We start from the raw sequence: 24033 nt of genomic DNA on the forward strand, positions 1-24033 counted from the left end.
CACTGGAAACACCTCAAACTGTCTTTTTTTTAGAGTAATTTAAAGTAAAAGTTGCTAGGGGCCTGGTGAGGTGGCTCAGAGGTTAAGAGCACTGGCTGCTCTTTTTTATTTATTTATTTATTTATTTATTTATTTATTTATTATGTATACAATATTCTGTCTGTGTGTATGCCTGAAGGCCAGAAGAGGGCACCAGACCTCACTAAAGATGGTTCTGAGCCACCATGCAGTTGCTGGGAATTGAACTCAGGATCTTTGGAAGAGCACGCAGTGCTCTTAACCGCTGAGCCATCTCTACAGCCCCACCTCACACTGTCTTCATTTCAACTCCCAGAGAGCAGATATATTTACTTACTTGTTTACTTACTTATTTTTTCATTCACTTATTTTAAGTGCTAGGTATGGATTCTAGGTCTTGTGCATGCTAGGCTCATTCTTTGTCACTGAATCATAACCTCCAGTCCTACAAAATGATTTTTAAATAAGTTGTACCTTGAGTGAAATTTTTTCTCCCTTTGATTTGTTCCTTCTTTTTATTTGAAAATAGGGTGAAACCTCAATATATTTAATGAAAGAGTTTCAGAAGCTATAGAACTCTTTAAACAATGTAGTTATTTTTTTATTGAGAGATAATGTGCAGAAAGTCTGACTGCTATTCCACAAATTAAAAGAGATTCTTGCTTGTCTATGCTTTCAATGTTGACTAACCACCAATTGGTGTGCTTTTTCCTGGGAATGGCTATTCCACCCACTCTCACTAGTTGAGGCCTTGTGGTCTTTCCCCTGTCCACATTGGCATGTCTATTACTGTTGTCATTATATTATATTTTCCACTAAGAACTTACATAGACAGCACATAGATACAGTCTTTTGACTGTTTGGTTTAAGTAACTAGGTGTTACCTCAAATTATAATTGAACACCATAATATTTTCATAAACTCAAATACTATAGAAGTGATTTTGACTGTGTTCTCCTATAAGACTACAGAAGAATTTCTACAGATTGAAAATATATATTCTAAATGGTTTTAGAGTAAAATTTACAAAAACAAATTTTTATCTGATATCTACATAGCACAGAGTCTACCTACATCTTTCTGAAGTCATAGCAAAGGAAGTATGAGAAGTAATAGTATGACTGGTTTGTCCATTCTATGTATTAACCATTCAGCATATGACCATTCAAGTCTGCCTCCTTTCTTATTTGTCTTTTGCTTCTACACAGGTTTCAGTGTCGTCTTATATAGGAGGGCTTGGGTACCATTTAATTTCATACCTATGTATATGTGTGTGTTTGTAAAATAGAAATACAGATAACCGGAATTCTTTGGATTTTTTTTTTTCTGGCAAAAACAATCAGCTTTCCCAAACAGAGGTGAAAAGAGATAGAAAATGAAAAGAAACTTATTTGAAGAAAGCTACATAATCCTTACCTTCCAGTTCACAAAAGGGAACACGATACCAAGAGTGAACAAACCTAGCATCGGTCCCCCACACATGCCAAGGATGCTGAGGGCAGCCTGTAGAAAAAAAGCAAACCAGGTAAGTCTAACAATTCCACTGCCTCTGTAGCTTACCCTGACATCCCATTTCTTCCTCGAACCTTGAATGAACTTGAGCTCCATTTATTAACCATGTGTTTTCCTTTAAAAAAAAAAGCTATGTATGTGTGTGTGTGTATACACACACAATTAAATGTGCATCTCTTTATGCATATGCTTAGAAAATATCAATCCAAGTAACTTGCCTTTATTGGAGCTACTTTAACTTGTTAAATACCAAAGGACTTTTTGTTATTTTCACTTGCCTAACATGCACAATCTCTGGGTCTAATTTCCAGCACCATAGACATTGTTTTGCTTGTTAGTTAAGGAATTTAATGAATCAATGCATCTATAACTTATTTGTCATATCCTAAGTGGCTCATCAGCTCTTTAACTTGGGTTGAAATTTTCCATCATTTAGATTCTAACAAGTATCTGGATCCAACCCTTGCCAGCCCACTCATACCACTTCTGAGGCAATGAAGAATTTTTCAGTATTTGGAACACTCTAGAGAGGCCATCAGGAATCCCATATCTCCTCCTTTTTATTTCTCTTTACATTTATGGATTCATTTCTTTTGGATACTGATAAATTTTTAATAAAGCATTTCAATATCTTTTATCTCTTAAATGACTGATCTAAATGAACTGGCTTAGAGTTTATGGAATATCTATAGTATAAATATAAGTAAATACAGGCTTGCTGAAGTTTCTATAGCTGTGCACACATAAGGGCATGGGTAACATAAGAGAAAAATAGCAGTTTGGCAAGACCAAAAAGGTGTGTTTTCAGCATGAAAACTATCTGAGACCTTCTAAGAGCTGGGAATACAAATTTACTGGATTGTGAATACATGGACACACGCATGTGCAACACACATAAAACTACTTTCCCTGCAGCACTTTCTATATCTGTGTAAGTACCATGGGCATATTCCATCAGGAGCCAAGCTTTAGAATGCTCCCAAGATCTTATAAAGGTTTGTTTGCCAGATGCCGCCCATGTGTCAGTCAGTCAGGAAGATCTGGGAACTCCAGCCAATGACTCATCTAATCCTCATGTTCACCCAATTCAGGAACAGTAACCAAAATTTGTAGAAAAGAAGCTTGGGGCTAACAGAAACACATTCAAGTCTATTTTCATTTAGAGAGCGAGCAGAGGTCATATATACATCCTTATTTGTCTGACTTTAAAGTTTTACATTTTCTTTAACAAAAGCGGTCTTTAAAAAATATGAACAAAACAAATCACCATAGCGCCCTCCTGATTTTACCTAAAGAAGGAAATGGTTTTGAGTCTATCTTTAACAATTAGACTGTTTGAATTCCCAATATACCCTACCATGTATCACTAGGATTTGATGAACTTTCTGTTATTAACTTGTAACCATTTAACTTGTACTTTTTTCTTGCTATATTAAACCATACAAGGCAAAGGAATCTTTTCATTTCCTTCAGTCATAGTATAAAATCTTTTCCAGAGATATGAGCTGTAATATATCATTATGATTGTGCGGTGGCTTGAATAAAAATGGTCCTCGTAGACCTATAGTTGGTGGCACTATTAGGAGGTGTGGCCTTGTTGTTGTAGGTGTGACTTTGTTGGAGGAGGGGTGTCACTGGGGCATGGGCTTTGAAATTTCAGAAGCTTGAGCTATGCCAAGTATGATATTCTCTTTTCCTGATATCTGTGGATCCAGATGTAGAACTATAGGCTCCTTCTCCAACACCATGTTGTATGTATGCTACCATGCTTCCTGCCATGTCTATAATGGACTAAAGCTCTGAACCGTAAGCCAGTCCAATTAAATGTTTTCTATTATAAGTGTTGCTGTGGTCTTGGTTTCACTTCACAGCAATAAAATCCCAACTTAAACAGATTGCTTTTCCAGGTTCATTTTCAAAGAATTCAACCGCTACTACATAATTGATAAGACAGGGCCATGTGCAATTAAGTTTCTTTTCCTCTGACTTCAGTTATTTAATATTTGTTTCATTCCTTTGCTGGTGGTAAAATTAATTCATCATTGTTGTGGCAGTTGCATATCAAGGTTATTACTTGATATCATGAGACGAGTCAATAAAATACTAAAGACATTTATCTCCCTTTGAAGCAGGGGTAGTGGAATAAAGACAAACTTGCAATGTCTTAAGCCTCAGAGCAAAAAGCAACAGAAAATCAATCCAAGAGTTTCCGTTTTTACATAATATATATTAACATGCTCTGTGCATGTTTTTGTGTCTACAATGACAACCGACTTTCATTTTTACCTTCCTTTTGTTGTCATTTAGTATCCGTAATCGGAGGCAAGCTCAAAGCTAGTCTAACTTGGGTTCTTCTTCAAAGCCCAGAACCCATCTGAGCTTCTCCTACAAACAGATGACAGAATCCAGGAGTTTGCACTTTAGCACTGAAGCTGCTGATGACTTGGGAATGACATTTAGATGCACTGTACTTGGCTTGCTTAAAATATAAGAAGGGCATCTCATCATAACCATGTCCTGAACCACTTTCTGGTGAAGACTTAAGGTGCGCCCCAAAGGAAATTCAGAGATGTGTTTGAGTACTGTGTCCTGTATTAAGAGTGGCCATGAACTGTCCCCTACTCTCACTGCATTTGTCAGTGCTGTAGCCTGCTAGGGAAGTTTGGTTTCTGTAGCATGGCTTCTGAATGCCAGAGTGCTACAAGATCTACAGAAGACCTGCTTGAGTTGAGATAAAAACATGTCTTCAAATTGTTCCATCTCTTAGCAGAATTCCAGGTAGTCCAGTGGGCAACATCATATTGTGTAAGAAAGACACCTTGCACCATTGTAACTCTCAGGGATCTTAAAGACTTCTGAATTTTAGTCATAATTAATCTTATCTTTACTTCCTTAGTTTTAGTATCTTCCTAAATTTTTCATGTTTACTTAGTTCAAATGTGACATAAGTGAATGTCAGAATGTGGGGCATAAGAAATGAGCAATAGATTCAAAAACAGAAAGGCAAAGAGCCACAAATCAGCATTGCCCCCAAGCTCTCCACGGCCCTCCTCACAGGAAGAGCTTTCCTACTCTCATCTGATCGCTCCACAAATCCTCAAGCACACCATTTCAAGCTTGTCATTGGACTTCCCACAGCCTTCAGCACACTGCTTGATCTTAGGGAAGGGAACACCATATGCCTAGCGTTTTTCACATGGGACCTGACTGTGGGAATTGTCTCCCTTGGTACATTTTACAGTTTGAAAGATTTTAAGACACTTTTTAAAATTCTTACATGAAACAGTACAATATGACTTCACAAACAAACAAATAAACAAAACAACAAATCGAAACAACCATTTAAGAAAAATTTATTTACCTTTTATAAAACTGAAAGTTTTGGCCACTGATATCACCCACAAATACATGCCATAGTGTATTGTGATTTTGTGAACAAGAAATTAACCATGGCTCTATCATTCATATTTGTGAGACTTAAGTGTTTGTCTGTTTCCATATATAAAACCAGAATCTGAATATTGATTTACTAAATTCAACATAGGAGTAACTTTATAGTGAAAATAATAGAATTACAATTGTCTTTATTTACTCAAATGTGGCAAAAGAAGCAAGTAGATCACCATAGGGCGGTGGTTCTCCACATTGCTAATTCTGTGACCTTTAATACAGTTGTTCATGTTGTGGTGACCCCCAACCAAAAAATTATTTTCATTTCCACTTCATAATTGTATTTGGCTACAGTTATGGATTGTAATATAAATACTTTTAGAGATGGAGAGCTGCCAAAGGGGTCACAACCCACAGGTTGAGAAATACTGCCTTAGAGCTACTCACCTCACCTGAAACAAGATGGGAGTTGCATTTCTAGCATGCCAGCATCTATACTGTGTGACTATGTGGCATAGACTTCAATCCAATGAAGTCAGTTGAGCCAGAATTTTCAGTTGAACAAGGACAGAGGGATGAGTCCAACTATCTTAACTCACTCTCTACAGGTACCGCTTCTTTCCATTGGTCACTGGGGTTGTCCTGGCCCTCTCTGGAGTCTCTCACACCTTAATTACAAGTGAATTGAAATGCAGAAATCTCTCTCTCAAGAAGCAATTCAGTGACTCACAGTATCTCCAAATTGGATGGGGTGGGTTTGTTTGTTTGTAACAACTGATCACATAAAAAAAAAAAATAAAGAAAGCAAAGGCTGAGAAGACAGAAAGAATGAGAGAACACATAATTTATGAACTGAGAAAATAAACCCATTGCAAGTCATCCTCTTACTGCTTTCACTTTCTGAAAGAAATTTTGGTTGAAATTTTCAAGTATGCTTTGTTTGGATCTGGTGTCCATTAATATTAATACTGGGCCTTGGGGTAATAGTCAAGTCATTCATTAGAAAGGAAAACATGGGAAAGTTTGCTGTGAAATCAAAAGTCATTTCCCTCTTCCATTACCTGCACAACACTCCCCATGAAGGATGCAACCACAGCCATGGAGGTACACAAGATACCAAACAAGAGACCTGAAAGAAAGAAATCATACAATGATGCACTTCCTTGAGGTCACCCCTGAGCACCCAGCACTATATCCCGCTGAAGGACTGAAGAAGGAAAACCATCTGCACATAGCCAGCACAGTGTCTACTCAGTACTTCAGTAACTGCTCCTCAGGGCAAATGGAGTACAGGACCTAAAGATTTCTCTCTAGCATTCCAGAAGTCTGTCAAGTGAAATAACATGAATGTGGAAAGAGTCCAAGCAAATGCAAACTAATTTGGTTGGGGATAGTTCCAGGTCAGTCACTCACTAGGAATAAACTGAAGTGCTGGGGAAGCTCAGCCAATCACATTTGGCTAGGGTGTGGCCGCCTGGGGCTAGGGAAGAAGGACCCAGGAATCCAGGTGCCTGCCCCCCCCCTTTTTTCTTTTTTTTTTTTCTTTAGGAATGGTTTTATTTATGTACAAATTAATAGGCAACATTCTTTCCATTCTGTTTTCTAAAAACAAAGAGTTTTTGTTTGGCTGGTTTTTTTTTTTTTTTTAAAGAAAATCAAAAATGCTTGGTGTGATGGTGCACACCTTTAATCCCAGTATACAGGAGACACAGGCAGGGAGATCTCCCTGAGTTCCAGGACAGCTAAAGCTACACAAAAGAGAGAATTAATAGAAACTGTGAAGGAAAGCTACTAGACTCTGAGATACGGACAGATTGTCACCTTTTACATGGTGAATCAACATTAATACATTCGGGTTCACAGGCTCAAAAACCTGAAATCTTTTCTGGTTTTCCCTTTGGTGTTTTATCCACAACATCTTTATAACCCTTAGTAATGCTATAGTATTATTACAGTTAACAATAGATTTGCTTGTTTAGCAACATAGGGATGTATTTGTTTTTACACCACCACAAGGAACTTCAGGTACCACTCTCTTCTGGTATCACAGAAGTTTGACTTTTAAATCATTGTATTGTTCTAATGACTTTTAAAGAAGCTATTCTCTTTTTTAAAAATAATCACTGTTTTTACACATTTCTATTTTAAAACATGTCCTAAGAATATGTTCCTATAATAACTCATTAACAAAATAAGAAAGAGACAGAGTCAGAGATAGTAGCAGATACAGTGACAGTTTTAGTTTTAGCATTCTTAATCCCTGTGATCACTGGTTTTAATAGCCAATTTGACAAAATCTATTATCACGTAGAATGGAGTCTCAATGAGGGATATTCTAGATCAAGTTGACCCCTAGCAAGTCTGTTGAGGATTATGCTAACTGCATTAATTGCAGTGGGAACCTCTTCTCACCACATACACATACACACACACACACACACACACACACACACACACACACACACGCAATGGGTACCTCCAGTCTCTGAATGAGGAATCTTAACTTATATGAAATGAATAAACAAGCTGGTGTATATATTCACTCTCTTTGCTCTTGGCTACAGAAGCAGCTAGCTGTTTCCCGCTCCTGCCACCTTGACATCCCTGCAGTGAAGGACAGTTTACTGTGAGCTAAAATGAAGCCTTTCCCTTCTAAGTTGTGTTTGTTAAGTAGTTTATCCCAGAAAGGGAATGACAGTAAGACAACTGAAGATCTAGCCCAGCTCCTCATGTGACTCCTGGCTCAGTTTTATTGCATTCTTAATATAGGTTGGACACTTCACCAGTCTCCAGGATTATAACAACAGAAATTTATTCTTGGCCCAAAGAGTTCACATTCTGAGAAGGGGCTACTCTAAATGAATCAAAAATTTCTTGAAAATTGATTCCTCAAGAATGGTACTTGTGGATTTTGTCAGTGCCGCATCAGATCCAATTTTGAGACAACACAGTTGCAGAAGTAACTTCTTCCTCAGTCATACTTTTCCTTGAGTATCTGCTAGTAGCTGGGGAGTGCATTGGCAACACTACCCATTCACCCTCTGGATCTCTAATTCATGTAGTGAAAAAGATCCACAGACTTCATCTAGTTAGTCACTGTGATTATATTCACCTAATCTTGTTCAAGGATAAATAAAGGGAAAAAATATTAAATCATCCTACCATCTAAGCTTACATGAGGCCACAGAGAGTTATGAATATGATTAATATTTCTGGAAATAATTTACCAAATAATCAGGAAATATCACCTAAAAACATTACTACCAACATAAACAAAGAAAGATGGATATAAAGATAAAACCTATTCACCTAAAACAACTCAGACACACACACACACACACACACACACACACACATACACACACACACACACACAAGATCCAGGACCACTTAGTTTTTATGAAATAAATTTAGATGCAACACCAAAGCATATCAAGTAAATTGAAAACCTTGAGAGTTGACAAATACATCTACTGAAGGATAACAAGTACATTTCTTAAAAGGATTTTACAAGACTATTACTAAGTATCTCACACTGAGGCAGCCCAGGGATAAACACTGATGAACAGTAGTTGACACCCCAAATCCACGGTTTTGTTTTCTTACATTCACCTAAGCATGACTGAAGTGTAGGTAAAAGAAAAATTGTACCTGTACTGAACATATACAGACTTTACAAAATCTGGGTCACTGTGAGACTCCATTTATATGAAATTCTAGAAAAGTTACAAATCTCCATTAGAGCCGGGCGGTGGTGGCACACGCCTTTAATCCCAGCACTCGGGAGGCAGAGGCAGGCGGTTCTGAGTTCGAGGCCAGCCTGGTCTACAAGAGCTAGTTCCAGGACAGGCTCTAGAAACTACAGGGAAACCCTGTCTCGAAAAACCAAAAAAAAAAAAAAAAAAAAAAAAAAAAAAAAAAAAATCTCCATTAGAAAAAGAAATTCTGGCAGTTGCTTTTCTCTGGAGGAAGCTGAGAATAGACACTGTTGAGGTAAGTAATGGGAAAACTTTCTAAGTTAATGACCATGACGACATATCTTGCTAAGCAATTGGGTTTCAAGGATAGATAGATGTGTTGGCTAGTTTTATGTCAACTAAACACAAGATATGAGTCACTAGATAGGAGGGAAACTCCATTGAGAAAATGCCTCGATAATATTGGACTGTAGATAACTTGTAGGATATTTTATTAATTAGTGATTAATATGGGAGGGCCATGAACATTGTAGATGGAGCCACCACTGGGAAGGGAGGTCATCCTAGGTTGTATAAGAATGTAGAGTGAGCAAGACACAGTGAGCATGCCAGTAAACAGTATTCTTCGACTGCTTCAATTTCTGCTGCCAGATTCCTGCCTTGTTTGATTTCCTGTCCTGAGTTTCTTCTCTAATGGGCTGCGAGATGAAGTGCAAACCAAATAATACCTTTCTTTCCCAATTACTACTTGTCATGGTGTTTCATCACAGCAATAGTAACTCTAGGTAGGGCAATGATTTGTCAAAATTCAACAAGTCTGTACATAGCAGTTTGATTTTTCATCATATGAATTTTTATATTAAAAGCCTTGAAACATATACTAGATTCTAGCTAATAATATGCAAGCTGAAATAATTATGAAAAATAAAATGGTGTTTGCAATTTACTTTTAAGAACTGAACAGTATAATGGATTCTTGGATTCACAAAGAGCTGGGGAGATGTGAAAAAGTTTAAAAGAAATTAATGGAGAACCATATATTTCTATGAGGGGTTGATACATTGCCACATTATTTTTTATAATAAAATGTATGGAACAAAACATAAGACCAAAATAAAAATAACTATTGTTAAGAGATTTTTATTTGAGGGGAGTTTAAAGTAATATTAAAAGAAACATGTATTTCAAGTATGCAGAGGGAAAAACTATGGCAGAAAAAAACAAAAAAACAAACTTAAAGAGAAGGGAAATAAGCAACTAAAATGAATTAAATAAAGAAATGGAAAATTAAACTACTATTTTATACACTAGTCACATGTCCATAAAAATAAATTTGTGAATTGATAAGAATAGCTGTGTATAGTCCTAGTACAATAGAAATGGACAGAAAATACAGCACATTGCTACCCAACAGATTATGTGGTTTGTGGCCATACGACTCTGAATTTAAGATCTAATCTCATTTTGACAGCTAAGCAAAGTCAGGCCTGGTAAGTACTTGGATGAAAGAAAATATTATGAGGAAATCATGTCATCACAATATAAATAAAAAGAAAAAGGACAGGAAAACATCAGAGAGAAGGAGGATGTGAAGAAAAGAATAGGGATTTGAAGAAGAAAATTTAAAGTTGCAGACCAGAGAGTGCAGGGAAAGTACTTATAATTGTTGAAGAGAATGTCTTTAAAAAGAAATCTCCACACTGGGATGAACAGAAAGTTGTCCTAAGGGTAAGACTCCACCCATCAAAAGCTCTAACTTGTGAATATGCAAATGTTTTCAAAGTTAAGATCCTGGGGTGAGAATGCTTGCAAGTAACTGCCCTGACCAGGGAAGAGTTTCTCCCTAGTCAACAGCTAAGGCACACTAAAGGACCCTAGGGCTGTGGCCAGACAGAAAGAAGAATGAAATTTTGTCCTTTGCTAGAAAATGTATGGAACTGGAGAAGAGAGAAATCATGGGCAGTGTATGTGCTCAAAATACATGACAGATTAAAGAAAATGTCTTTATGAAGCTCATAACTATGTACAATGACTATATACTATAAAAGTAACAAGAATATAAACAAAATAAGTGAGCCATTGGATAATATATTACGTAATCATTAAACTCCTATGTTTTCAAAGCAACATAAGAAAATGCACAATGAAGATTGCTGTAGTAAAACAACCAGAAATAGAAAGAGGTAGGTATCATTTACCTTAAAAATTAAATTGTTTTTTCTAAATTAATTACACTTTCTATATTAAGCATATAAGAGAAATAATTTATTTGTACTTTAAAAGAAGCTAGCTTTGGGGCTGGGGAGATAGATGCCTATTGGTTAAGAGTACACACTACTCATGCAGAAAACTTGAGTTAATTTCCCAAGTAGCTCACAACTGCCTGCAGCTACAGTTCCAAGACCCCTGACACCATCTTCTGATCTCTATGGCCACTACACTCAAGTATACAAACCCCTACTCAAACATAAGCATATATACATAATAATCAGAAGTAAAAATAAGTGTAAAAAAGCAGCAAAGTTTGTGAAAATATAATTCAATGTGATAACTGTTTCAGTGACTGTAATATGCAGTTTTTAATAATCAAAAATCATTGAGATTATTGTTTATATGTACAATATATGAAGTCATATTAATTTACCACTATCTTCCTCCAACTACTCCTGGCTCCTCCCAAAACCTTCCTCCCATCTTCAAGTCTTCTTTATTATTTTTTAGCAACCTATTGAGTTCAATTAGTGCTGCCCATAAACTCATGTATGTGGGGACATCCATTGGTGGATGATCAACCTATTATAGAACTACACTCCTAAAGAAAATTGAATCTCCCTTACCTAACAACTATCAACTGCCAATCATCTATATTACACTCCAAGCTCAGAAAACAGTGTGATAAAGGGCAGAAATATTATTAGAACCAGAGTTTAGGGAGAACTAGAGAAAAATAGTGTCATTTGGACCAGACAGGAACTCTGCACCCATGAGCTCATAGCAACTCTAGTTGAGTGCATAAGATCAAGACAGTCAATAGAACATTCCAGCAATGATGGGTGAGGAACAAACAAGCCCATAGCTCTAGCTAAGTGGATAATAGGCACTTTTTAATTAAACAGGGAACATTCATTCCCTTATAGTACATTAATCAGAGTTTTGTTTCAAGAGAAAATTATTAGATAAAATGGTAGGCGTACTGAACAATGCACCTCCTTATATAAAATGACTGGTAAAATCAACTCAACATTATCAATAGACATTGATGTGAAGATATTAGAGCATGAGATACCTGAAAAGTAAGATCAGAACAAGCTGAACTAGCTAGTCATTCCTTCCTGGTACCCTTCTGGTAAGATCTTCAGAAGTATGAGAATCTACATGTCTGTGTCTAGGCATGCATTTATGTCTATTCATGCTTCCTGAACAGCACACACAAGATTATGCTATTTGGCCCATTTAAATTTTGCAATAAATAGCAGAAGTTCTACCAACTATACCTACATAAGCCTTTACTGATCCAGGTGCTCTTCTTGTCGGAGAGATGTGGAAAACAACTCTTGACAAAATCCTCAAAGGTCACTGTTGCTAAGGCATTGATGCTGGCGGCCACTGTGCTACAGAAAGAAAAACAAATAGGCAAAACAAGAAAATAGTCTGAATTAAGAAGGATGAGTTGTATGCCAGCCTTATCATCCAGGAGAGGTAGAAACACAGAGGCTTGTAAAATACACATATCAACATCTGTCCACATTCTAGAACTCAGCGAAATGCATGGCAGTTCACTCACCCTTCAAATCTTTATCTATGCAAATATACTCTGGAAGAAGATAAGTTTTCACATTATGACTCCCATTAATTTCCCTTGACAATATGACAACAATAGTGGAAGGATTTTTCACACGTCTACCAATGTGTGAGCATGTGTATACGATGAGAGTGTCCCTCTAAGCTTGAGTGGAAGCAGCAAAGTAGAGACTAACATAACCCAGAAGTAAATGAAATTTTCCATTAATTAATAAAATCTTTATCTGTGTATCCATTTATTTACACGTAAGTGATAAACTTGAAAGTCATAGTCCTAAACATAAAGCAAAGAAAACCATCCTACAAACCACAATCCCAGAGAACTTAGACAACAATGAAAGCCCTAAAAGAGATATACATAGATCTAATCTACATGGGAAGTAGAAAAAGTCAAGATCTCCTGAGTAAATTGGGAGCATGGAGACCTTGGGTGAGGGTTAAAAGGGAGGGGAGATGTGAGGAGGGGAGCAGAGAAAAATGTAGAGCTCAACAAAAATCAAAATTAAAAAAAAAAAAGAAGTCATAGTCCTTAGAGTCTACCTGGGAATACAGACATTCAACAACCAATTTTATAATTTACTACAGTTGTAGGGTTACTATGAAGGTCAGGAGTAAGGTGCTGTGAAACTGATGATCTCTTCCTAAATTATGGTTAAGAAAGATGGGGAAAGGATTCAAGAAAAGTAGGTGAAAGCCCTTGAAGAATAAAGGGGAAATCATATGCATACACATTGAGGTGTGAAGATGATCACTGCTTTCCACAGCCTGAAGCTTCCAGAGAGGCTGGAATGTGTGTAGTAAAGGAGAAAGGTGAGGGAATCCCAGACAGAAACAAAGAGCATAAAAAGGTAGCGGCACTGCTCTCCCTCCGACTTCACAGAGTTGTCTTGATAGACCATTGGAGCATCAGGAAGCTGGGGTTCTCTTTGGGAAAAACAGTGAAAGCTTAAATTCCTCACACAGATCAAGAATCTTTTAGTTAGTCCAATAACTGAATTAACTTCAAAAGGTGAAAATTTCTCATCCAAGAATGGTTTTTTCTAAAGAATAAAATAGTGATTTCTGTTTCAGTTGTTAGTCATTGTTCAAAGCACATAAGTACATAAGAAAACAGGCAAATGAATATAACTAGTAGAAAAGAAGAAAAACTCAAAAATAAACACTGTAGCCTTAATAATTTGAGATAGAAATCTTCCAGAAAATCAAGTAAAAATAATTGAGATAAAAACACAATATACAGAAAATTATGTAATACTAATAAACAGTCTCAGCCCATATAACAACGTTATATGTTACAGTCATGAAAAACACCAACATCATTACAGATATAGATCATGAGAAGAATACAAAAGAGAGTTAATAAGATGTTTAAAATCTATAGAAGAATTAAGATGAAATAAAAGCAGGAATTCAAGGCAAGAGAGGAAAGACGGCGTATTTACTAGAAAATAAAACAAATGGCTGATAATTTTGAAGGGAAACATAACATGTGTTCTACTTAAGTTTTATATTACATATATAGGGTAAATGATTCAATAACTTCATTAGTTAATATAATAAATATACTATGCAGTTTTTATAATCATATAATAGATTCCCTTACTGAACATATTATGAACCAAAAGAGGTAGTATCAAACATGATTTATAATTTCAGTATTCTAAGGATTGCTGGGTAATGAGGCAGCATAATGTAGGCCCATGTTGCTGTAATCAGCTCGTTATCAGACAATGTAATGAAATCATAAAAATCAAGTTGAAGCTGCAATGGAGACTCAATGAAGATAGAAAAGACAGCAACATGCATTGATCATTGGAATGAACTAGGAGCAGTTGGAAATCCAGCTCAATGTATTTACCATTGTGAGCTGTAACATCAAGGACACAGAGTCATAACTGCTCAAACCCTAGGGAGCCCTTTTACTATGATGTTCCCCAGATACAATATATGGAACATTAGGGTTTAATGCATGCAGTTCTGAATCCCAATCTCATCTTTGGCCAGTCACCCTTTTTTATACTACCAGATTTTCAAAGTATTGAATTTTCTTCTTGATTTTTTTCAGATACCCACTACTGAGTTTACCTTGACTGTAAAGGGGAGACTTTAGTCTTTTGTTCATTGCTGGAACAATAAAAACTCTTAGGTCTTTTGTGATGAACGGAATACAAAGTAGAAACAATAACCAGGAAATTTTAAAGTAGAGGTTAAGAATACACCTGCATCAGGCCTCCACAGTTTACTTACCATAGGTTAGTTGTCTCCCTCATCCTTATTAAATCTGTTTCCTTATCTGCAAACTGACGAGACTGTGAGTAAAGATTCTTCTTCACATGCTGTGTGATACCAATGATCAAATAGAAATACAACATTGCAGTAGGCCAATTGACACTCAGCAAGTGCTCAGTAGACAGCTCATCATGACCGTCATCATTCCAGTCCTCACCACTGCCACTACAACCACTGTCATCTTCAGCTTCTCAGCATACTAACCTCAGAGTCCCACTAAAGGCACAAGCCACAAAAAGTCCTGGCAGCCCTGGCATAGTGTCAAAAATCTCCATGACAAAATATGGCATCAACTGAAAAAAAAAAAAGAAGCAGAGATAAAGGGAGAGGGGAGAGAAACAAGAAGGAGGTGTATTGTTATCTCTGCAATATTTAAAGTGTTGAAATATAAATCCCAGTGAAAGGAGATGAGAAACTCACTTCCTAGTATCTTCAATGTGTGAATTTTACTATCTGTTTTCTCTGAGTTTATAATTAAGTTCTAAAATCCAATTTTTAACATATGTTGTTCAGGGGATCTAGGTATGCCCAGCTTGTGGGAAAGAAGACTATACTAGACAAAGCAGCGCAGCTGAATACATATGAAAAGGGCAGGGAGTGAATGCTTCTCATGAGCATACTGTCTCTGAGTTTTCAAAACCACACAGTGTTCTATGCTTTTATGATATAATTGTGCTTTGCTGAGAAAATATGATATTAGGCAGTATGAGAATAAGAATTGTTTGTTCAATTCTATTTATTTAATGTTACTTTAATTTTTGTGCTTTTTGAAATATGATCATATACATCATGGTATCCTCTCAGTTTCCCTATGTAACCAATGCTAACCTTAAATTCCTGATCCTTCCAGCTACACATTTACGTGCTATAATATCAAGTGCATGACACTGTGCTCGTTTTTATTCAAGTAAAGAAACGTTAATAAACCTCAGATTACATAGAAAAGGACTATAAAGTATCATCAACCAAAGCCATGGGTTAGAGATGACTTTCTGGTTAGCCTTAGCCTATCTTCAGACTTTGTCTTCATGAACAAAGGGAGGTGTCATTTTTCTGCAGACTTACTTCTGCATATTAGAAAGCACTGTGTGATGTCACCCAGGAGCTCAAATAGGAAGTCAAAGGCTTGTGCTTGGCAAGTGAGTGAAGGCCCAGGCAGAATAAAGAAAACCCCACTACTACCCAACATACTCAGTACATCCTGCTGTGAAATCAATGGAAGTGCATACCTGGTCTGGTGCTGAAATAGCACCAGAAGTCCAAGGGTCACAGTCTTTGAAGTTCGAGTACATGATCAAACCACAGAAGACAGCACACACCGCAATCATCCAGAGACCCAACAAGTTAAAGTACAAGGCACTAGAAGAGAGGACAAAGGCCAATTGGTAAGCTTTCTGCCACGTTGTCTCAGGGTAAGTACATGACTAAAGACTGAAGGAGTTCCCTCTTTCTAACTTTCAGGAAGCATTACATTTTATAATAGCACATTAAATGAGTCATTACTCTTTTTTTGGATAATTACAAATTTGAATAGGTTAAGATTTTTTCCTTTTTAAAAGAGAGTTTTGGATGCTCACCTTCCTAGACCTGGATGGAGAGGGGAGGCCCTTGGACTTCCCACAGGGCAGGGAACCCTGACCGCTCTTAGGACTGGAGAGGGAAGGGGAGGGGGAGGGGGAGGTCAATGGGAGGAGGTAAACATTTTTAATAAATAAATAAATACATAATACATAAATAAATAAATAAATAAATAAATAAATAAATAAATAAATAAATAAATAAGATGGTTTGTCAAATTGCAATATGTGTGATATATGACCTATTTTCTTTTATAATATTTCACATACTGGCCGGGCGGTGGTGGCGCACGCCTTTAATCCCAGCACTCGGGAGGCAGAGGCAGGCGGATCTCTGTGAGTTCGAGACCAGCCTGGTCTACAAGAGCTAGTTCCAGAACAGGCTCCAAAGCCACAGAGAAACCCTGTCTCGAAAAACCAAAAAAAAATATATATTTCACATACTGATTATTCTCATTATGTAACTTTAAGTGGCTTTCCCCCCTACTCAATTAATGAAACTGTCAAAAAGCCAACTTGCATTTTAATACCTTCTTCCAGGAAGATAATAATGAGATAACATAAAGATAGACAAGTATTGGTTTCAGTCACTTTGAGATGAAGGCAGGTGAAAGTTAATGTTAATTAAAGATAATAGGAAAAAAAACTAGAGTCAAATATTTATAAAGTAAAGAATGTTTTGGTGAAATAAATAATACCTTTCTGCTTTCCTATTAATATACTTATTTAGCTTTGAAATGAGATCTCCACTTATTCCAGAAAGGTCTTAGATATCTAGGGATAAGAATCCATTCTCCTTGGACTTCTGAATTCTAAGTACAATAGGTGTTTGTCATGTGCTCAGTTATTACTTTCTCTTGTCATGTGTTGAATTTCTGCCTTCTAAAAGATTAGTAGGTGTAAGTTAGAAGACGACCTTGAAAACTTAAGGTCATCTTAAACATCATTTGATAAAGTTCATACTATCCTACAGTGAACTAACGCAGTTACAATTGGATCTTTTTCAAGGTCCTTTACTTTCATACAGGCATTTGAGTGTCAAGATTTTACTTATATTTCTAATCTCAGGGAAGACTTGAGAGTAGACATCCATTGTGTTGATAAAACTTCATTGTCATGAAATTCAAACTGGTCATTTTTTTTAAATGAAGATGATTCAACATTCAAATGTAAGAACATACATTTCTCTCACGACAACACGAATGTTTTGAGATCCATGAACAAGAGCATATGTATGTATGTATGTGTGTACACATGCTCACACTCTTCCAATTTGTGGGTATCTGTATGTTTCTGCATATACACAAAAGAATGGCCCTCCTTAAGGATTTTAATATTTAACAAATAACAAACATTTAACAAGCACAATGTTTTATTCTTGGTGCTTAATGGAAAAAAATAGATGACAAAGGTATAGTTCCTAATGTACATCTAATATTTTAGGAGGCAGAAATTCAAAATACCACAGGAGAAAGTTATAACTGGGCACATGGAAAGTACGAATTATACTCACAACTCAGGAGTCTGAGGAGAATGGATCTTGTCCCTAGAAGGCTAAGACTGTTCTATAATAAGTGGAGATCTCATTTTAAAACTAAATAAGTGTATTAAAAGGAAAGCAGAAAGGTATTATTTATTTCACCAAAAGATTCTTCTGTTTATAGATACTTGACTCCAGTTAACCTAAAAGCAGATTTTTACTTGAATTTTAATTGCATTTTAAGATCAAAGTCACATGTATTTTCAGTTGTTCAGCCATTTGATAAAGTTATGGGCATCACCTAATAAAGTGTGGAAGATTCATTTAATGTCATATACTTTGGTGGTATTTTCATGTATCACCAGTAGTTTGATAGACTGCTAGAAGATGTATCTATCTGCTCTCTTCATTTTGCAATACAAAAAATACATATGGTAACATGGTAGTTCCCTACTTACTTAATGGTTCAACATACAAAACGGTTGAATTATTTCAAGACAATTTTATGTCTCATTAATGAAAATAAGAAATTGTACATTGAAGTATTTTTAAATTGTGTGAAAAAATAGTCATAGTTACTAGACTTGGTCCAGGAACCATGAGAAGCACCCCTGGGAGTGTAATTCCATTTTGTGTGAAATTTGTGGGGTTTTATGCTAGCTGTATAAAATAATGGAGAAATGCTTTAGGTTTTTCTCTAGAGAATGGTCTGTTCTGGAACTTTTGGTGGAACCCAGACAATCTTACTGTGCTTATTCTTATATCCCTGTGAGAACTGGAACAAACACAAACACATAACCTTATATTTTAGAGTTCTTACATCTCTCCTTAGAAATGTTAATGATACCTGTATCTGTTAAATTGAATTAAAATGGAGAGCAGACCTGAAAAATCCAAATCCTAAAGCAGAGAGACAGATGTAGAGGAAATTTAACTGTGATGGGTTTGCAAGTGTAAGTGAAGCTTGGTTTGTTCCATTTTTCTAAGTGTCTACATTTTGAAAAATTGAAGCTTAAGGGAAACATATGGGAGGACTGCAAACAACTTAAAAAACTAGGGCTTCTCATAAAGATGAGCAAATATGGTGGTTATATAGCTGTAATCAGTAGAGTGTGTTCTGTGCTTTACTAGTGTGTTCGTCCACACGGTAAAAGTGCCAACCCTGTATTCCTTCAATGGTGCCATGGACCATATTTGAGTAGCAGCTGCCTGGCCTACCTGTTGCCATTTTTTTCCAAATAAATGTTTTAAAATATCAAAACATGCCACAGTTTACCTACTACCACATAAAAATTAAACTACAACTGAAGACAGCACACAAAGAATGAAAACTGACCAGGGCTATCTCGTCCTGGAGACTACAAGCAGGAAATTTGATTTGCACCTTATCTCTACTCAGTGCACCTAATCTAATCTATTGTTCTGTCAATGGAGACAGACCTTAATTGAGGAAAAAGCCAAGTAGGGTATGCTGAAATGGAAGTAGTCATGTTTGGCTGAAATAGCTGTTGGAAGGGCTGGAAGGACGTGGAAGAGTACCTGCTATACAAGTATGTAGACTTGTGTTTGGATCTAGCATTCTGGTAAAAATCTAGACATGGACTCTACATGTAACCTAAAGCTGTGAAAGTCAGAGACACTAGACTGCTAGGCTAGCTTCAACTACATGGAAAGATCATGTCTCAAAGCATTAACACCTAGAGGGGCCTGATGATACACACCTTTAACCCAGCATTCAGGAGTCAGAAGCAGGCAGATCTCTGAGTTCAAGACCAGCCTGGTATACATGGTGAGCTTTAAGACAGGGCTATGTTGAAAAACCCTCTCTCAAATAAATAATTAGATTAAGATGGAGATTGATAAAGCGGAGCATCCAACATCCTCCTCTAGCTTCCACACGTATGCACTTACCTCCCAAACACATACTTTTACATACACCACACTCACATGCATACATACATACACATATAAACACAAAGACTTTGAACAGGATAAATAAGTCTCTTCCTTTATCTCTCTCATTCACATGCATCCATACACATGTAATGACTCACTGAGGTAAGGGGTAACATAGAAATTGTTCTTAACCAACAACTTACAGCTTAGCATGCTTTTCTGTCTTGCAAGAAATGCATCTCTGGATGGTCGATTGGTTAACTCCATAGATTCCAAGCCAAGTAAAAGTTCCTCCTACTGCAATTGTCCAAAAAGTGTGCCTTCTGAGGGGATCTACATCAAAGCTGTGACACAGGAAAGATGGGATAACAGGCATGGTTCTTTGTTGCCCAGCTGTTATTTTATGGGGTCATGAAATTAAATTTTATGAAGGGTGAAAGAGTAGCGTTGAACATACTCAACTACGTTTAGCCGGGATCCGTTTCGTGCGTGCTCTAACACATTGTGGAACCCACCAGCGTGATTCGATCCTTGAATGAGAACTGTTAAGAAGCCCACAATCATGACAACCATCTGAAACGCATCTGTCCACACCACTGCTTTTAAACCTCCCTGAAAGGGGGAGAATGATATGAGTTACTGCAAACGAGGGCTGTAACCCCTCCAACTCCAGATAGTCTCCCTGTTACTGAATCATACAAAACTCATCCTGACTGTAGTAACATCTTTCAAGTGACAAGTCCTGAGTTAACACATGGCGGCAAAATGGTAAGTAAAGGAGGCATGTCCACTCTGCAATTCCATGAGTTTGTAAGTTTAATGGTAGAGTTGGAAATTAAGTAATAATACAAACCTTTACTTAAAAGTGTGGGAGGGAGCAATGAAGACAAGTTACTTTTGAGAAATACAGGAATGTTATGATCTGGTCTGAGGAAGTGACAGTTAAGGTAAGTTCTGAGAAATGGATAAAAACCTGTGAGGTTCAGTATACAAATTGAGAATCTGCTTGGAGAATATGAACAAAAAAGAAAATGCAAGTCTCTGAGGGAATGAGAGAATCCTGGGAGCTGCTGATGGAAGGTGCAGACAGACCAAAAGGAGCAGATAGATTTAGATAAGACCACTTCAATAATTCCCTAAAAACAAAGAGAATCATATGATGACATTTGTTTCACAGTAGCTACTGTGAATAGCAAGGCTGCGGTAGAACATAAATTTCGAAGTTTATTCTTGTTTTCCATGCCCAAGATGATCAATGATTGAAGCAGGGCAGAGATGGAAATAACTCCATGGCTTTGAGAGATATTCAAGAGAATAGGATTCTCATATTGCATGTTTCATTAAATACAGGTAAGGAAACAGTGAAAGAACTGGGCAATCGCACAGGTCCAGCTGGACAACCTTAGGATTAGGATTTTTTTTTTTTTTTTGGTTTTTCGAGACAGGGTTTCCCTGTAGTTTCTAGAGCCTGTCCTGGAACTAGCTCTTGTAGACCAGGCTGGCCTCGAACTTAGAGATCCGCCTGACTCTGCCTCCCGAGTGCTGGGATTAAAGGCATGTGCCACCATCGCCTGGCTCTAGGATTTTTATGAAACTAGTGATAGCATGTTATAAGAAATGAGAGATAGAGATAGAGAGAGAGAGAGAGAGAGAGAACAATTAAGAAGAAATAAATATCAGTTTCTACACATAGGTGGAGGAAGCTGTTTTGAGAGCAACATGGTGATTAGACAGTCAGACAAATACACCAGGTTTCAGAAAGACTAATCTAATGGTTAAATTTAATATAGATACTGGGCAATAGGTTAAAGTAGTAATTATACCAAGGCGCCTCCCTTTTAGTGAAGCAGGCAGGGAGAAACAGTGCTCCTATTCCTCCCCAAGGATATTGAATTATCTGAGGCTAGAAGTGGGTTCTTTTATTCCTGGTTTTTCAAAGTTTCCCAAATGATTCTAATGCAGAATTCTTATTGAAATCATGTGAACAGAAGGGAAAGAGAAAAATGGGAGCTTACTGTAGCAATCCATGACTTGACTCTCCTAGGATCATATTGAAAATGACAAAGGCAATTAGGGAAAGATTAAATGAAGTTGCATATAAACTGTGCTTTTTCAAGTGAATTAGTGCCAGTAAAATGAAAGGAGGTGATATTTTTAACACTGAAAAATAGAATTATCATTGTGTTACTCCTCCAGAGTGTCAGTAACTTCTATGAAAAGTTGACACACTTATCTTTAGCTTGAGCAGAAAGAAGACCCTGGAGTAACCTATCATTTACTTGGTAATTAAAATGAAAACATAATTTAAAATAAATATTTAAGTCCCTGCTATATGTATTGCATTTTCAAATCATGTTTTGAAGAATGATAAATGTTCCTCTCCCCCTCTCTATCCACATACACATCACCTATACAACACTATCCTGATTTTCTTTAAAGTTGTTAAACACATCAGGTATGTTCACACAGGCTGCCTGGTTGGCTGGCTGGCCCTGGACAACTACCTCTCTTTCTCAATCATTCTCTCTCTTTCATTCTTTCTTCTCTTGAGCCTGTATTCCTACTACTACTTTTTCTCTGTGCCTGCCAGCTCAATCTATCCCTCTACTGCCAAGATAGTTGCTGTTCTGCTTTTTATTCAACCAATCAGGTGCCTTAGATCTGCAAAGAAATACATCTTTATGCCATTAAGCAAATACAGTAAAATAAATGTAACACACTTTTATATAATTAAAGAAAAATTCCAAAACATAAACAAATCTAAAAAGCTTCTCATAGTTAAAGTAATATTCTACAATATTTTCCACTTTTCTTTAAATAAAAAGAAAGGTTTTAAATTTAACATAGTAAGACTATATACAGTTAGAATATTTATCATGCAAGTACTGCATTCACAATATCTGGTTTATCTGCATTTGGCAAATTCAGAAAAAAATACTCCATTATTTATACTATCTTGGTGAGTACAAAGTTCTGCACACAATTTACTTCCTACCATAACTAAGAAAAATGGTAACAATAACTATGTAGTCTTCAATGTTATCAAAGAACCAAAAAGTATATAATATTAAAACCAGACTTGCAAGGCAAGGCACTTCTAAAACTACAGAAATAACAACATCTGACTATCTGGACAATCACCCAAAATTCCTTTGCAAAGTTGGGTCATCCATCTTCAGCATACAGGTCTAGAAGATCTGGGAGACTTTTCTATTAAGCAGGAATTTTGAAGAACTATTCCATTCTTTTTTTGACAAAGTTTGACAGTCTTTTTCCTTTGTATCCTGCTTGCCTAGTTTGTACAGCATACTGGCAGCAGTCATGGCAAGGGCAGTTTTTTGTCCAAATGGCTAGCTTTGCCGTAATTGAAGCAAACTCCCTATGGAGAATTTTTGATGCCCATCATACTTTTATGAAGCAGATTTGTACTACCAGGAACAACTATGTCTCATTGTCATGAAAAGTCTTAGGCTATTAAACATATTGAATGCTATATTCTGTAGGTCTCGGAAGTGTTTGGAGATCACCTATATAAAATATATCTGTTTAACCTTGAAAATATACCTAATATGACTACAAGTTTGATTATTATAGATGACTATTGATTTGCATTTCTTAATTATACATTGCATTTTAAATGAGCTGCATAAGTACAATGCCCCAAACAAGAGTAGAAACATGCATACAGTATAAAATAATTTCAAATTTATATCAATATACCAAATCCAAACCAATGTGTTGTTGGAGGCTGTTCATTCATTCCCAGCTACCCAGAACCAAGATAACCACACAGGAACTCTATTAATTAAATCAATACATGGCCTATTAGCTCTAGCTTCTTATTGGTTAGCTCTTACAACTTAAATTAACCCATTTCCATTATTTTATATTTTACCATGAGGCTCATGGCCTACTGGCAAGGTTCTAGTGCATTTGTCTCCAGTAGCAGCAACATGCAACATGGCTTCTCCCTGACTCTACCTTCTTTCTCCCAGCATTCACTTTAGGTTTCCTACCTAGCTCTACTCTGTCCTATAACAGATCAAAGAAGGTCTTTATTCATTAGCCAAGAAAAGCAACACATATACAGAAGCACTTCCCACATCACCAATGTAAAATTTGAGGTTAATAGTGTCTTTCTATTCTATATTCCTATATCCCCCTAAATGATGACAAACATTCATAACCCACCAAATGACCAAAAACCACCCACCACAACTCTTGGGAATGTGGGCATTGTGTTCTCTGGGCTGATTCATGTTGTCTGAAGGCAGCAGCACCTTTAGAGGACCCTGAGAAAATTGAGATAATAGTCAAGTCCTCAGAAAACTTTTGTAACATTTGTTGTCCTGTCTCAGAACTCTTCCCATGC

At 36.7% G+C, this 24033-nt stretch overlaps 1 protein-coding gene across 1 annotated transcript in view; it reads right to left on the bottom strand.

Annotated features, from left to right (window-relative positions):
• The window catches only part of Slc5a12 (solute carrier family 5 member 12), a 47114-nt gene that overhangs the window by 4987 nt on the left and 18094 nt on the right, over positions 1–24033 (bottom strand). Inside the window, exons 5-11 of the mRNA XM_038331420.1 lie at positions 20119–20273; positions 19865–20005; positions 15938–16067; positions 14913–15001; positions 12117–12229; positions 5982–6049; positions 1435–1521 (exon numbers count right to left, since the gene is read on the bottom strand). Coding sequence (XP_038187348.1) covers positions 1435–1521; positions 5982–6049; positions 12117–12229; positions 14913–15001; positions 15938–16067; positions 19865–20005; positions 20119–20273 — 783 coding nt within the window. The remainder of the gene's footprint in view (positions 1–1434; positions 1522–5981; positions 6050–12116; positions 12230–14912; positions 15002–15937; positions 16068–19864; positions 20006–20118; positions 20274–24033) is intronic.

The sequence above is a fragment of the Arvicola amphibius genome, chromosome 5 (assembly GCF_903992535.2).
Source record: "Arvicola amphibius chromosome 5, mArvAmp1.2, whole genome shotgun sequence".
Lineage (NCBI taxonomy): Eukaryota > Metazoa > Chordata > Mammalia > Rodentia > Cricetidae > Arvicola > Arvicola amphibius.